The sequence below is a fragment of the Lissotriton vulgaris genome, chromosome 5 (assembly GCF_964263255.1).
Source record: "Lissotriton vulgaris chromosome 5, aLisVul1.2, whole genome shotgun sequence".
NCBI classification, from domain to species: Eukaryota; Metazoa; Chordata; class Amphibia; order Caudata; family Salamandridae; genus Lissotriton; species Lissotriton vulgaris.
This window is the reverse complement of record NC_141693.1, coordinates 65935651-65951092: the sequence shown is the minus strand read 5'-3', so window position 1 is coordinate 65951092 and position 15442 is coordinate 65935651. Positions and strand designations below refer to the sequence as shown.

At 49.3% G+C, this 15442-nt stretch overlaps 1 protein-coding gene across 1 annotated transcript in view; it reads left to right on the top strand.

Moving 5' to 3' along the window:
• Positions 1-3802: 3802 nt before the first annotated feature.
• The window catches only part of LOC147710186 (E3 ubiquitin-protein ligase TRIM39-like), a 144152-nt gene continuing 132512 nt past the window's right edge, over positions 3803-15442 (top strand). The window contains exon 1 of the mRNA XM_086920873.1: positions 3803-4320. Coding sequence (XP_086776999.1) covers positions 3907-4320 — 414 coding nt within the window. The 5' untranslated portion in view covers positions 3803-3906. The remainder of the gene's footprint in view (positions 4321-15442) is intronic.

Here is a 15442-nt window from a genome sequence, read left to right as displayed (position 1 = left end):
CCGCCAAATCCCGTCTTGGACATTCTGAGTGCGGACGTGCCCTGACATCCTTATCAAAGGCTAGGCGTTGGTGTGACTGCACATACTCAGCAACCTCAGTAGAGGGGAGCCATGAAGAGGAATTAGGATGGACAATTGCAGTGGGATCAAAATTAAGTAACTGTGGATGAGATGGAGCATCCACAAAACGCTCTTTGCTTCTTAGCTGGGGGAGGAGAAGTATCCAACTCAGACGTCGTATTAGAGGAAGTATCATCATCATCATCTCACAGAGGCAAGCTAGAAGAAGCAGTTTTGGACGCAGAAACATAGGAATGATCAGAGGACAGAACCTTCGCCAACTTAGCAAAGTCGGAGGAATGTGTTTTTTTTTAACCTTTCTCACCAGGAGTAGAACGGGATGTGGAACCAGGAACCCAACCCTGTTGCAGGGCATATTTACATAAATGATGCTTTAATGGTTCAATGGCCCTGACCATGGCCTTATTAACGGAGTGCTGGACTCCCACATTAGGAGCCTCAACTAGCTCCTGCTCCATAGACCCAGAGGGTTCCTCCTCAAAGTAGTCTGCGTCGTCGTAGTAATAATCCGACATGGTGACACTAATAAGTTCCAAATATGCTAATAAACACTGTCAGCGCAGGGAAAATAGTCAAAATACAGACAGTGATATAATAATGGGGAGTGGCGAACCCCAGGCAAGCCAAAGCAACACAGTGATGCTAGAACACCAAAGTGTGCACTATAAATAAAGTGTGGAGGGGGGCTCGCCTAGAAATGCCACTCTAGGCAGTGCCTATGCGTGGTTATACAGCCTAAAGTCCTTTTGAAGACTTGGGTGTCATGTAGGGGTTGGCCAAGGGCCATGGGCAAAGAGTGAGTTTTAGCGCTGCTCCCGCGCTCGTTGAAATCCGGTGTGCAAACAAATAGAAATCCCGGATTTAAAGAAATGGCCGCCGCGCATGCGCGGAACGACCGTGTACCTGGGCCAGAACAGAGGACCACACGCAGAGGCTCGCGCGTTCTCACCCCCTTCTCCCGCTCCACGTAATCACTGTCCGGGCACAGAGTGCCCGGAACTAGGAGGCAGACATACCCCCAACATTTCCGGCATGCCCTTTAAACTATATATGGCACTTTTATTACCTCCTACATTGTAATTGCATTGCACGTCCTTTTCGCACCTCATTCAGATTTTTTACTTTTGCGTTTGAGGCGTGCCCTTTAAAGTGCATATGTGGCTTTTATTATCGCTTACATTGTAGTTACACTGCACAGCGTTTTCTCACCACCTGTGTTTTTTACGCTTATGTCTTCTACGCGTACCTAGCTTGTTGTCTGTAAGTTAATGTATGTTAAAACGTAACACAATCAGCACTCGCATTTATTTTACTATTAAAGGCAACTTCTTACACAATACATGTGTACCCAGCCAGTTGAAGTTTATGGCTTAGCAACACATTGAAATTTGATATTCAGCCACCATTGTAGTGCTTAATTTGTGACGGCAAAGGTGCTGGGGCTCTTATTAGGCGGCAGCTTTTTATTAAATGTTTTTGATGTTTTCCTGCCTAAGAAACAGCACAGTGTGTGTCATACAACTAAAACTTCCCTCCTCTTCCAGACATGCCTTTTATGCCCATCCATATGATTCAATCATTGTAGGGTTGGGACTAGGGCTAGGGTTAGGATTTCTATTGGAAGTAGGGACTAGGGTTTCCTATGTTATTGGTTGATGGGAGTAGGTTGGGACTAGGGCTAGGGTTAGACCTTTAATTGGAAGTAGCTATTTAGGGATTCTGGTGTGATTGGTTGTTGGACTAGTTGTGGGACTAAGAGTAGGGTTAGGCTTTCTATTGGAAGTAGGGACTAGGGCTACCTGTACTATTGGCTGCTTGGACTTGGGTAGGGACTACTGGTAGGGCTAAGGCCTTTATTGGACGTAGAGATCAGGGTTTTTAAAATGACTGGGTGCTTGGACTAGGGCTAAGATTGGCAGTAAGGTCCTGGTCTTCTATTGGTTTTTAGATTTTAGGACTAGTGTTGTGATTGGATAGTGTTAGGGCTAGGGTTCCCATTGGCTGAAGCGTTCACTTGATTACTAGGGGGCGTCTCAGCCAGGGCGTCGAGGCTAAGGGTGGAGAGGACAAGGGTAGTTGCCTGTTTGAGCCTGTTAAGGGCGGAGAGGACAAGGGTAGTTGCCTGTTTGAGCCTGTTTGAGACTGGGGCCAGAAATGCTGCCCTTTTTCTCATTTAGCAATACCCAAAACTACTTTTTACTGATCCAAAAGCCTCCTCCAATTGCTAAGGCCTAAAAAATATATATATATATATTTTACTCTTTTATCCCTCCACTATCCTTTTCAATCGAAATTAACAGACTAACATGTTCACTTCTCAAATTCCATATTAAACTATACTAATATACTACCCAAATAACTGAATAACATATCCACTACTCAAATTACTTCATATTTTTTTACTATGCTAATTTTCAACAGTAATCCTTTATGGGTTCCGGAGTGGCGTGCTACTCGCCAGAAAAGCGATTCAACACCCAACAGGGGTAACAAGTGCTACATTAATGAAAATCTTTCTTCCCCTTTTATCCCTCCGCTATCCTTCTCACTCCAAGTAACTGACTAATATCCACCACTGAAATTACTTCATATTTCACCATATTAATTCACCACTAATCCTTTGTAGGCTTCCTGAATAGCGCGCCTCAACAAGCGGTATATAAGTACAAACCTTAGTCCTCCTCTATCCTTCTGCTATCATTCCAAATAACTGACTAACCTAGCCACCACTTAAAATGTACTTGCATGTTTCACTATTCAAATTCAACACTAATCCTCTATGGGTCCCGGAGTAGCGTTCTACTTGCCGAAAAAGCGTTTCGACGCCTCGTCAGGGGTAGTAAGCGCTATATAAATGCAATTACAATACAATATGTGCGTTGTATATTGTTTTACATTCCCCTCTTAATGAGCGCCTTTTACTACCCACACAATGCATGTGTACTCAGCCATCTGTAGTTCCTTGTTGTTTGTGGCTTAGCTACAAATTAGAATTGAATATTGGCTTGGTTACAGCCGCTTTCCCAGTACTTAATTCGCTATTTTTACCTCTTAGATTACCCCCATTCTACAGTGCCCATTTTAAAGGTGTGCGCTCTAGTTGTTGGGAAGCAGTCCTTTGGCAAACTGTCAGCCCTATTTACCAAGGTTTGCCAAAGCCAATAGGTCACACCTGTGTGAAAGCTATTGGCTTTGCCAATGTCTTTAGCCATGTTGTATAGCAGCATTGCTAAAAGTTAGAAAACAAGCATTAAAAATGCAATAGGCCTTTCATTAAGTTAAAGCCATTTGCTATGCTATACAATACTATTAGCAAAGCAAATGGCTTGAACTTAATCAAAGGCGAGACCTATTGCATTTTCAATGCTTGTTTTCATTCTACAAGTGTTTTTCCCTTTCTCAAGTCTTCCTCCGTTTAATGTTTTACGTTTCGAAAAACACAGAACACAGCGTGAAGTAATGTTTACAAGGCTATGTAACATCTTCAGCGTCAACCAATGAGAGCCAGCAGGCTGTCAACCAATAAAAGGGAATAGGAACATTCCGGCTCCAAGCAAATCCGTGGCTGCGCAGAGATTAACCAACCAATGGCCACCCAGCAGACTTTATACCAATTAGACTAAGCCTAACTTTTCTTCAGCAGCAACCAATGGAAACCAGCAGACGATCAGCCAATCCACAATGATGTTGCTCATCCACAGTAACTAATGGGAAGCCTGCAGACCGTCAGCCAATCCCAGCCTACGCTGCGCCTCAATGGCGCCGTCTCTCCCACTTTTAAAAAGAAGAAAAGGAAACTTAGTTTAACTCTCTGGTTTCTGCATCATGGCGGCAGCTTCTCAGCTCGGGAACCTCCAGGAAGAGGCCACGTGTTCTATCTGCTTGGAATGTTTCACTGATCCAGTGACTATTGATTGTGGGCACAACTTCTGCCGCTCCTGCATCACTCTGACCTATGAGGAAAGAGATGAAAGCTTCCCTTGTCCACAGTGCAGAGCAACATCTTGTGTGAAAAACCTCCGACCCAACAAGCAACTTGGGAACATCGTGGACATGTTAAAACAGTTTCATCTGTCCCCAGTAAAGCCCCAGGGGGATAATCTGTGTGAGAAACATGAAGAGAAGCTGAGGCTGTTCTGTGCAGAGGATCAGAGGTTGATATGCTTGGTGTGCCGGGAGTCCAACGAGCATAAAACCCACTCAGTGACTCCTGTAGAAGAGGCTGCAGAGGAGTACAAGGTATGTCCGTGGGCCTTGAGGGATCATAGAGTCCCACTGTGAGCCCCATAGAGGATCCTGCAAAGGAGCACAAGGTGTGATTTCTGGTACTACAAGTGAAGATCACAGGGTATGTCTGTGGGCCTTCAGGGATCTCACAGTCCCACTGTGAGGGACCTGCAGAGGAGTACAAGGGGTGTGTGTAGGTGTTATGAAACTGAGCGAAGCGCACAAGGTATGTCTGTGAAATTTATAGATCAATAAGTCACTTGGTGAGCCACACCAAGAGGCAGCAGGGGACCAAAAGCTGTGTGTGCGGGTGTTCAGAGGTCACACGTCTCCCTGTGCATCCCGTCGAAGAGGCTCTAGAAGAGCACAAGGAATGTTTGTGGATTTCAAGGGGTCACTAGTTACCCTGCAGGTCCATATAGGAGGCTGCTGAAGGGCATTATGCATGTCTGTCCATGTTTACGAATTCTGTGGGTCCCGAAAAGAAGGCTGTAAAAAGTGTGTGTGTTCAACAGAGGGCGAAGGTGTAGGAGTAACAAGGTATGTGTGTGGATGTTCAGGGCTCACTAGTGGAATCACCCGTTAAGTCTTTAAGAGGATGCAAAGTATGAGTTTAGGTAATATGGGATTCAAACCTCACCCCGGGGGTCTCATTGAGAAGAATGCCCAAGACCACATGGGTTGTATGTGCGTGTTGATATTGAGAAGGTCCATATTAATATGAATAACATTACACTGACTCATTGTCAGTGAAATTGCTCTCCCACCCTCGCAGCTCCACCATTAAGTGAGGTGCCCCTGCCCCTGCACTCTTGAGTGTTAGTGATTGAGGCCCTCCTCCACCCGCAGGTTTCCCTGCGCCTCATCCCTGGTGGTCCAGTGGACCTCTGTCTCCTTTCTCTCACTCTGCTCCTTCACTCGTTTTTCTACCCTTTTTATATTTCGCCTTTCTGCACCTTTATGCATCTCTGCTCCTTTGTGCCTTATTTCTGCCCATCCTCCCTTTCTCTCCCTCTGCTCCTTCACTCGTTTTTCTACCCTTTCTATCTTTCACCTTTCTGCACCTCTGCTCTTTTGTGCCTTATTTCTGCCCATTTTCCCTTTCTCTCCCTCTGCTCCTTCACTCGTTCTACCTTTCCATCTTTCACCTTTCTGCCCTTTTCTGCATCTCTGCTCTTTTGTGCCTTATTTCTGCTTATTTTCCCTTTTTTCTTTATCCCTTCTTTCCTCCCTTTACCTTTCCCTGCCGCTGCTGCCCACGCAGCCCCTCCCCCCCCAGCGCGACCGGCCCAATCCAGCTCCTCTCCCGCCTCCCAGCTGTCCAGCCCTCCCCGACCCCTACTTAATGGCGGGCGCGGGCTGCGGGCGCGCCGCTGGTGCACCGAAGGCGCATCAAAGGTAAGCACGTCTGCGCCCGTCCGCGACCAGCACCAGGAACCCTGGACCTCCCCCCCGCCAACGCTATGACCCAGCAGCACTCCACGCACTCAACCCAGGTTGCAACAACAACTGCAAGCTAGCATCACCAGCCGACACCCATGGACCCTTCAGCTGTCACCGCTGCCGGCACACCTGCAGCACCGCCAAGAACACGGATCCAGCACAACCCGCCCACAAGAACACAACCGAACCGAAGACCCTGCAATGCATCCCCCTCAAAGTCCGATCCCTCCACAAACACGCCACAGAAATCTGGGACCTCCTCGACAGCACCACCCCGGACGTAGCATTCTTCACCGAAACCTGGACCAACGCCACCTCAGGACCGGACATCGCCATCCCCCAAGGATACAAGATCTCCAGGAAGGACCACCCACCCAGGAGGAGGAATCTCCATCGTCCACAAATCCAGCCTCTGCCTGAGCACACTCCCTGACGAGTCCACAGAACTGATGGAACACCTTCACTTCAAGATACTGGCCAGCCCCACCGCCGTCCTCTGAGGAACACTCATCTACCGACCCCGCGGACCCTTCGCCAACTCCATCACTGACATCATCTCCCCGCAGGCCATCGCATCCACCTGCTGGGAGACCTCAACTTCCTCCTCGACAATCAACTGGACCCCAACACCACATGCCTCCTGGACAACCTCCACAACATTGGACTCTGCCAGATCGTGACCGAGCCCACGCACTCAGCAGGACACACCCTCAACTCCCTCTTCACTACAGGAAACTCCATCATCTTCAGCCACACCACCGAACTCCCATGGACCGACCATCGTTGCGTCCACTTCACCTTCAGAACACCCACCATCCACAGACACCAGCACCTGCTTCCACAAAGAAACTGGACCAAAATCACCGACGACCAGCTCACCTCCTCACTCAACAACTCCACCCCAACCATCGCGGAAAACGACGACCCCAACACTGCAGCCCGAACCCTGCATAGATGGATCTCGGACAGCACCAACACCATAGCCCCCCTCAAGAAAAACAATAATACCCGTGCCAAGAAAGCCAGATGGTTTACCAACGAACTTCGAGAGTCCAGGCGCACATGCCGCCGCCTCAAAAAGGCCTGGAGAAACACCAAATCCACAGAAGCCCACAACAACTTCAGAGCCGCCACCAATGCCCACCATCAACTCATCAGAGAAACGAGGAAAAAAGCGATTGAAGACAGATCTCCACCCACCCACGCACACAACAGCAAGGAACTCTTCAGCATCATCAAGGAGTTCGCCCAACCCACCAGCGAGTCTACCGACATCCCTCCCTCACAAGACCTCTGCGACAAACTCAGCACCTTTTTCCACCACAACATCAAGAGCATCTATTTTTTTTTTTTTTGTAAAACAATTTTTATTGCAGATTCCAATATTCACATTACAGTGTATACACAATTTTGTTTGCGCGGGACCTTAGTGTTCACAGTGTTACCAAGTAGTATGTACACAGCCTTATAACCCGCATCCCTGAGGCCGGGTGGCGTCGATTGCAATCAGCACATTTCCACATTACTCAGTGGTGGCTTATCCTGTGGTCAACCGCCATCTGCTTTTAACTTTTTTTTTAACCAAACCCTCCCCTCTAGTATCTCAACAGTGTGTACTGCGATTCTTGGTGTCGTTGGGGTGTTGTATCTCCCTCCCCTCCCCCCTCCCCTTCGGTGTTCTGCGGTGTCCAGTGCCTGTGTTCGGTAGTAGTGCATTGAAGTATGTGGGCTAGCTACGGAGTTTAGAGTAAATCATGGAGTGTGTGTGTCCGTGGCAGGTGCTGGGATCGGCATCGCCTCCCCCTGGACCCCGGGGTCGTCTATGTCCTCTTCTTCCTCACTCTCCACTGCATTGTCCCTGAGTGCTTGGACCAAGATTTCCCATGCTAGCGCCGTTTCCTGAGCTTTCTCGTCTGACCCTCGACGTGCCAGCTGGTATCTGATTGTGCTTTCTGCTGCCGCCCATTTCTGGAATTCGGTCAGCCATTTCCGGTGTGTCGGCGCCGTCTTTGATTTCCATCCCCTGGTAAGTTCCCTCTTTGCGATAAGTAGGCCCATGTCTATGTATTTGCTCGTCAGTTTAGTATTGCGTGTGTGTGGGAACCAATGTAAGATTGTAGTCGCACTGTCATATTGCAGGTCCCTGTCCGTGGCTTCGTTCAGGGTGTCGCCCACTTCCCTCTAGAAGTCCTGTAGGTACGGACAGCCCCTCAGCATGTGCAGTAAGTCCGCGCCTAATAGCGCACATCTGGGGCACGCTGCATCCTCTGCGCCAAAATATTGTGATATTTTCTGTGGGGTAAGGTAGGCCCTATGGAGTATGTAGAGGTGTATTAATTGGAAGCGGGCGTTTCTGGTGCTTTTCCTGGCCCTCTGAACCAGTTGAGCCCACGTCGTGTCCGGGATTTCCTTCTGCAGGTCCGTCTCCCATTGGGTTTTAAGTCGCGTCAGGGGTTGTAAATTAGCCTCGAGTAGTCTAGAGTGCAGACATGTGACTGCCTTAATCGTTCCCGCAGCCATCATCGTGTATTGGCATGCAGGTGATGTTGGAGGTTCAAGCAGCCCTTCCCCCCCAGTGCGCCTGGATCACGCGCACCACGGCCGCATGCAAAAGATAATCACCCCTTGGAAGGTCGTACTGTTCCTGCAAGGCCTGGTAAGGCATGAGCACCCCATCAGAGTATAGGTCCCCCACCACTTGCAGGCCAGCCTCCTCCCAGTTCTGGAGGTTCGACCAGTCACCGCCGTGCGGAAACGCTGTCAACATACCTAGTGGGATCTCTGGCGCATATGGATGACCCGGACCCGCTCGCCTCTGCATGCGATTCCAACAGAGCCTCAGCGTCCGTTCCTCCTGGGATAATCCCCGAAGTATGAGTTTCTGTTGTAGGGTAATATACGCCAGTACATGGCGGGGAGTGCCAGTGTCCCTCTCCTGTTCCGGGCCCCGGTATACCCTTGCTACCTCCTGTGTGAAAAACTGCAGCTGGGCAGCTAAATAATAGAGTTCAAAATCCGGAACCGCGAGGCCGCCCTCGTTCTTCGGGCGGGTCAGGGTCGCCAAAGATATCCTCCTCCGACCAGTACCCCACATAAAGGACCCCATCTGTGATTTCAGGCGACGAAAGACGCTTCCCGGTATCCACACTGGGAGAGTCCTAAAGAAATATAACAACCGCGGTAGGGCTATCATTTTAAGCAGGGATACCCGACCTGTCACGGACAGCGGAAGAGTGGCCCAAAAGGTCATATTTCCTTGTAACGTACGGATACAGCGGCCGACGTTGCCTTCCAGCAGGTCAGCGGGTTCATGGTAGACGTGTACCCCTAAATAAGGAAGGCAGTCCGGCTCCCAACGGAGCTTGGGGTGGGCCCAGGGACAACGCTCCGCTTTCCGGAGTGGGAAGAGGCATGTCTTTGCCCAATTCACTTTCAGGCCTGAGACCTCCCCGAATCGCGCCAAAAGGCGCTCCGCCCCCTCCGCCGCTTCCTCTGCATTGTCCAAGAACAGCAGGAGGTCGTCTGCGTACAACGATATGTAGTGGTGGGTCCCGCCATCCTCCAGCCCCTAGTAATACTCTCCTCTCCGGGCCAGCGCTGCCAACGGTTCCATCGCGAGGGCAAATAAGAGGGGGGAGAGTGCACACCCCTGCCTAGTACCCTTATGCACTGCATAGTGATCCGATATCAGCGCCCCTACCCGCACCCTAGCTCCAACCGACGCATAGAGCACTTTCGTCCATCGCACATATCCCTCACCTATACCAAAACTGTGCAGCACCTTGTACAGGTAGCACCAATCCAGGCTATCAAAGGCCTTCTCTATGTCAATCGCCATGACCATAGGGGCTCTGGCGAGCGGTGGGGGGTCCGCCACAAGCCTCGCCAACCTGCGGATATTGTGTGACTTGTTTCTGGTGGGTATGAAGCCCGACTGGTCCTTGTGAATCAAGTCCTGCATGTGGGACACTAATCTGGCGGCTAGTATAGTACTCAGTATTTTATAATCTGTCGTCAGCATCGACAAAGGTCGGTACGACGCCGGATCAGTGCCGTCCCTACGCGGTTTCAATAAGGGGACCATAATCGCCTCGCGCATCGAGCGGGGCAACTCCCCCCTCTCATTCGCCTCGAGGTATACGAGCTGAAGGCGTGGTGCTAGGATATCTATATTTTCCATAAAATTCCACTGGTAGTCCATCTACACCCGGTGTCTTGTTGCGCGCCATTCTTTTTATGGCCCCTCTAATCTCCACTAGTTCAATCGGGCCCCCGAGGGCCTCTGCCTGTTCTTGCTCGAGGTGTGGCAGTTGGGTCTCCGACAGCAAGGCGTCAGTCATCTCGGCTCGGTCCACTAGCTCTCTCCCATATAACCTTTCATAATATGTTGTGAAACAACGCAATATGTCCGGTTGGGAGGTGGATGAAGTGCCATCCGCATTCACCATGGATAGTATCGGAGCGGCGCCCCTACTGGGGTTAGCCAGCCAGGCCAGGAGTGTCCCCGTTTTGTCCCCCTCTGCAAGCGCCTTAGTTAGGTACGTTTTGTAATCAAAACTACGGAGGCGCTCCACTTCTGCAGCCACCGCCTCTCGCGCAGCGCATACCCTGTCCTGCAAATCAGGGCGGTTGGGTCTCAGTTTCTCTACCACTCGCAGAGTTCGCTCAGCCTTGTCCAGGTCATCTACTAGCGTCCGCCGCGCACCAAGAGCATCTATGACAACTTCGACGAAGACAACCAACACACTGAACCTCCACCAACTACCCCCGACACCCGGAAACCAGCTATTGATGACTGGACAGCCTTCACCACCGAAGACACACTGAAGAGAATAAAGTCAATCCACTCAGGGGCCCCCACGGACCCCTGCCCCCACCACATCTTCAACAGAGCCGCGGACACCATCGCACCCATGCTCCGCCACACCATCAACCGCTCCCTGGCAACAAAACAGAAGTACTCATCATGGGCCCAAACCCCGACGCCTGGAGCGACACCTGGTGGCCCACTGCCCTCGGAAACCCGCCAACCCCCTCAGACCACGCACGCAACCTGGGAATCATCCTGGACTCCGAGCTCAAAATGGACCGCCAGATCAACTCTGTCTCATCTTCCTGCTTCCACACCCTCCGCCTCCTTCGTAAGACCTTCAAATGGATCCCCCTCAAAAACCAAAAGACAGTCACTCACGCCCTGGTCACCAGCAGACTCGACTACGGCAACGCACTCTACGCCGGAATAAACAAAAACCTCATCCGCAAGCTACAGAACATCCAGAACGCCGCCGCAAGACTGGTCCTCAACCTGCCAAAACACTGCCACATCTCCCAGCACCTGCGCACACTCCACTGGCTCCCCGTCGAGGCGAAAATCACCTTTAAGATGCTCACCCACGCACACAAGGCCCTCCACGGCACCAGACCAGCATACCTGAACAGCCGGCTCAAATTCCATGCACCCCAAAGGACCCTACGATCAGTCCAGCTCTCCTACGCCGTGGTCCCCCGCACTAGAAAGACCAGATCCGGAGGCCGCTCCTTCTCCTTCCTCGCGGCCAAAGCATGGAACGCCCTTCCGCTCCACCTCAGACAGACAACATCGCTCCCCATCTTCGCAAGAAACCTCAAAATCTGGCTCTTCGACAGACCCCCTACTTGATGGAATGGACCCTCCACGTTTAATTAAAGAACTGTTGCGTTTAGCCAAAACGCCTCTTTTCTTTTATTCATGGTAATTCACATTTGAGCAACACGGGTTGTCATGGTTCAGGAGTGAAGACACTCTGATTCTCACAGAGAACATAAGGTATGTATGTGTAGTAATGGACTCCAGACTGGTTGAGGTTTTTCATGAAGATTTATTGTAAGTTGTTAAGTAGCTTGGAACAAGCACCACCAGGAGCAGCCAGCAGGCAACTCAGCCCCATCATAACTGTGGCTTATCTTCAAAGAGCACCCAACATTCCGTAGTGCATCACAGTGCAGAGGTATTCCATTAGAAGGGCATTAAGTGGGTAAAGGCATACATAGGAATATGCAATAGGGAGAATACAACATACCTCCTTTTCTTCCACAACAGAACAATGAAAATAGGAGCATATAAAAGAAAGAGAAAGCGTATCGATGAGTATTCTGTTTGCTCACAAAGTGAATGAGCAATAAATATGCCTTTAAATCTTGTTTTTTTCTTGTCACATTTACTCGCCATTCAGAGACTGAGGTCAAAAGTCAGTTTGTCTTCCTACATTTCATTTTCTTTCTATGACTGCGAAGTTAGAGGATTTTCTAAAGTGAACTGTGTGACAATCACGCTGTGAAACAAAAGGCTGTAATATTTCAGGCTCTCTTTCTAACACAACATTGAAATATCTAATAATTGAACCATACAAACATTTCAAAATATATTTCAGTAGTTATGTAGGCACATGTTTGTAATTCTGTTAGATGAAAAAAAGATTTTTATAGGAACACAACAAAACACTTTACTTGGTGATGTGCAAATGTTAACTGTTAATGATGAAATCAAATTTCCACACATTGTATATGCTCTATATAGTTTTATCAGTATAGCTACATGTTAGTGGAAAAGTTTGTGGGCATGTCAATGGAAAATGTACGGTCTGTAAATGTAATGCCACATCATGCTTAAGTAATATATTTATGAAAAGTGGGTCTTTAAAATAAAAATATTCCTCACCAGATGACAATGCCATTAGTGAACTAAGAGACAAGCCAGGGATTATGTGTACCCTCTGTGTGGGCTCTATTCTTATTATACATGGAGCAAACGTTTAGTCTAGTTAATAAAAATAGTTTTTTTGTACAGCAGAAATAGTGAACTTGCATATTTGAAGGTGCTCTTTTGTGTGATAAAGAAGAAAAAGGAGGCTACATAAGACAAAAGATTTGCCTAGGATTACACCGTTAACGGGTCAAGTACATTACAGTTAGGTCAAGTAGATTATTCAATTTACCAGACTTGCAGGTCTAGTAAAAATGTTATAATTTTACGAAGCCTGCACTCTGTGAGAGTTATATAAGAAGATGCAAAAGAGCACACAGTGTGTTTGTCAGAGCGCTGAGACCACAGGCATATACCTTGCGGTACACAGGTGGCTGCAGAAGATCAGAAGGGATGTGTGGGTGTTTTGTGATGTCAAGCTATACTTGAAGGATTCATTTTTGCAGTGCAGTGTGTAGTACATGGGCTCAAGCATTTGTTGGTGTCAGAGTTGATGCTACAATTCAGTGTGTGTCTCACGTCCTTAGACACAACAGAAGAGGTGCAGCAATGCAGGGTGTGGCACATAGGCTGACACGGTACAGAGTAGAAGAGCCGCAGGTCAAGATGTGCACCAATGCAGGGTGTGGCTCATGGGCTGCCATGGTACAGAGCAGAAGAGTCCTAGGTGAAGCGGTGCAGCAATGTAGGGTGTGGTACATAGGAAGACCTGGTACAGAGCCGAAGAGCTGCAGGTCAAGAGTTGCAGCAATGCAGGGTGTGGTACATAGGATGACACGGTACAGAGCAGAAGAGCTGCAGGTCAAGAGGTGCAGCAATGCAGGGTGTGGTACATAGGCTGGCATGGTAAGGAGCAGAAGAGCTGCAGGTCAAGATGTGCAGCAACAGGGTGTTGCACATAGGCTGGCATGGTACAGAGTAAAAGAGCCGCAGGTGAAGAGGTGCAGCAATGCAGGGTGTGGCGCGCACAGTCTTACGGTTATGGTACAGACTGTACGCCCAACTCACCGGGGGCTGCAAATACCCCTTTACCTCTACCAGTCCCTCTACATTACCTCCACAAGCCCCTCAACCATTACCTCCTTTACAGCTACCTGATCCTGAATCATAAAAATGCCTTACCTCCCTTTCTTTACCCATCCCTGAACCCTAGTAAACCCTTATCCCCCTTTGCCTTTCTCACCCCTGTCCGTTTGTGGGTTAGCTCCTGCTCTCTTGTGAATGCCTTTTCACTGTGGCAGACCCTGCATAGATCTGGCCCCGGCACTCTTGCTGTCTGTTCTATGTCTGACCCTGTATATATCTGGCTCCAGCTCTCTTGCTGTCTGTTCTCTGTGGCAGACCCTGTATAGATCTGACTCCTCCTCTCTGTCTGTCTGTTCTCTGTGGCAGACTATAGATCTGGCTCCCTCGCTGTCTATTCTCTTTGCAGACCCTTTACAGATCTGGGTCCTGCTCTCTCGCTGTGACAGACCCTGTATAGATCTGGGTCTCTCGCTATCTGTTCTCTGTGGCAGACGCTGTATAGATCTCGCTTTGGCTCTCGCTGTCTGTTCTCTCCGGCAGACCCTGTATAGATCTGGCATCGGCTCGCTTGCTTTGGCTGTTTGTTTTGTGGCAGACCTTGTATAGATCTGGCTCCTGCTCTCGTATTTTCTGTTCTCTGTGGCAGACCTTGTAGGGATCTGACTCCAGCTTTCTTGCTGTCTATTCTCTGTGGCAGACCCTGTATAGATCGTGCATTGGCTCTCGCTGTCTATTCTCTGCGGCAGACCCTGTATAGATCTGACACCGGCCCGCTTGCTTTGGCTGTTTCTTCTGTCGCAGACCTTGTATAGATCTGGCTTCTGTTCTCTGTGGCAGACCCTGTATAGATCTGGCTCCTGCTCTCTTATTTCCTGTTCTCTGTGGCAGACCCTGTATAGATCTGGCTTCTGTTCTCTGTGGCAGACCCTGTATAGATCTGGCTCCTGCTCTTATTTTCTGTTCTCTGTGGCAGACCCTGTATAGATCTGGCTCCTGCTCTCTTATTTCCTGTTCTCTGTGGCAGACCCTGTATAGATCTGGCTCCTGCTCTCTTATTTCCTGTTCTCTGTGGCAGACCCTGTATAGATCTGGCTCCTGCTCTCTTATTTCCTGTTCTCTGTGGCAGACCCTGTATAGATCTGGCTCCTGCTCTCTTATTTTCTGTTCTCTGTGGCAGACCCTGTATAGATCTGGCTCCTGCTCTCTTATTTTCTGTTCTCTGTGGCAGACCCTGTATAGATCTGGCTCTCTTATTTTCTGTCCTCTGTGACAGACCCTGTATAGATCTGTCCTCTGTGGCAGACCCTGTATAGATCTGGCACTTGCTCTCTCTCTCTTCTGTGGCAGATCCTGTCTGCCACAGAGAAACCCTGAATGAGGCTGGTACCTGCTTGCTTGCTGTACCTGTCTGTTCTTTGTCTCGTATCCTGTATGGAGATGGTACCTGTTCTCCTGCTGTGTTCTATGTCGCAGACTGTGCACATGGCTAGTGCCCACTGTCGTACTTGGTTGTCTGTTCTCTGCCACAGACCATGTATGAGGCTGGCTTCTGCTCTCGGTATGTTCTCTGTCGCAGACCATGTATGAAGCTGGCTTCAGCTCTTTCGCCGTGTCTGTATGTTCTGGCTTCTGCTCTCTCGCTGACCATGTATTATGCTGGCTCCTGCTCTCTTGCTCTGTCTGTTCTGTCACAGACCCCGTATGAGGCTGGTACCTGTTCTGTGAATCTTTCTGTTTTCTGCTTTAAACCCTGAATGAGGCCAGTGCCTGCTCTCTCGCTGTACCTGTCTGCTCTTTGTCTTATGCCCTGTATGGAGCTGGTACCTGTTTTCCTGTTGTGTTCTATGTCCCAGACTGTGCACATGGCTTGTGCCCACTATCTCACTTTGGTTGTCTGTTCTCTGTGTAGATCACACGTGGGTC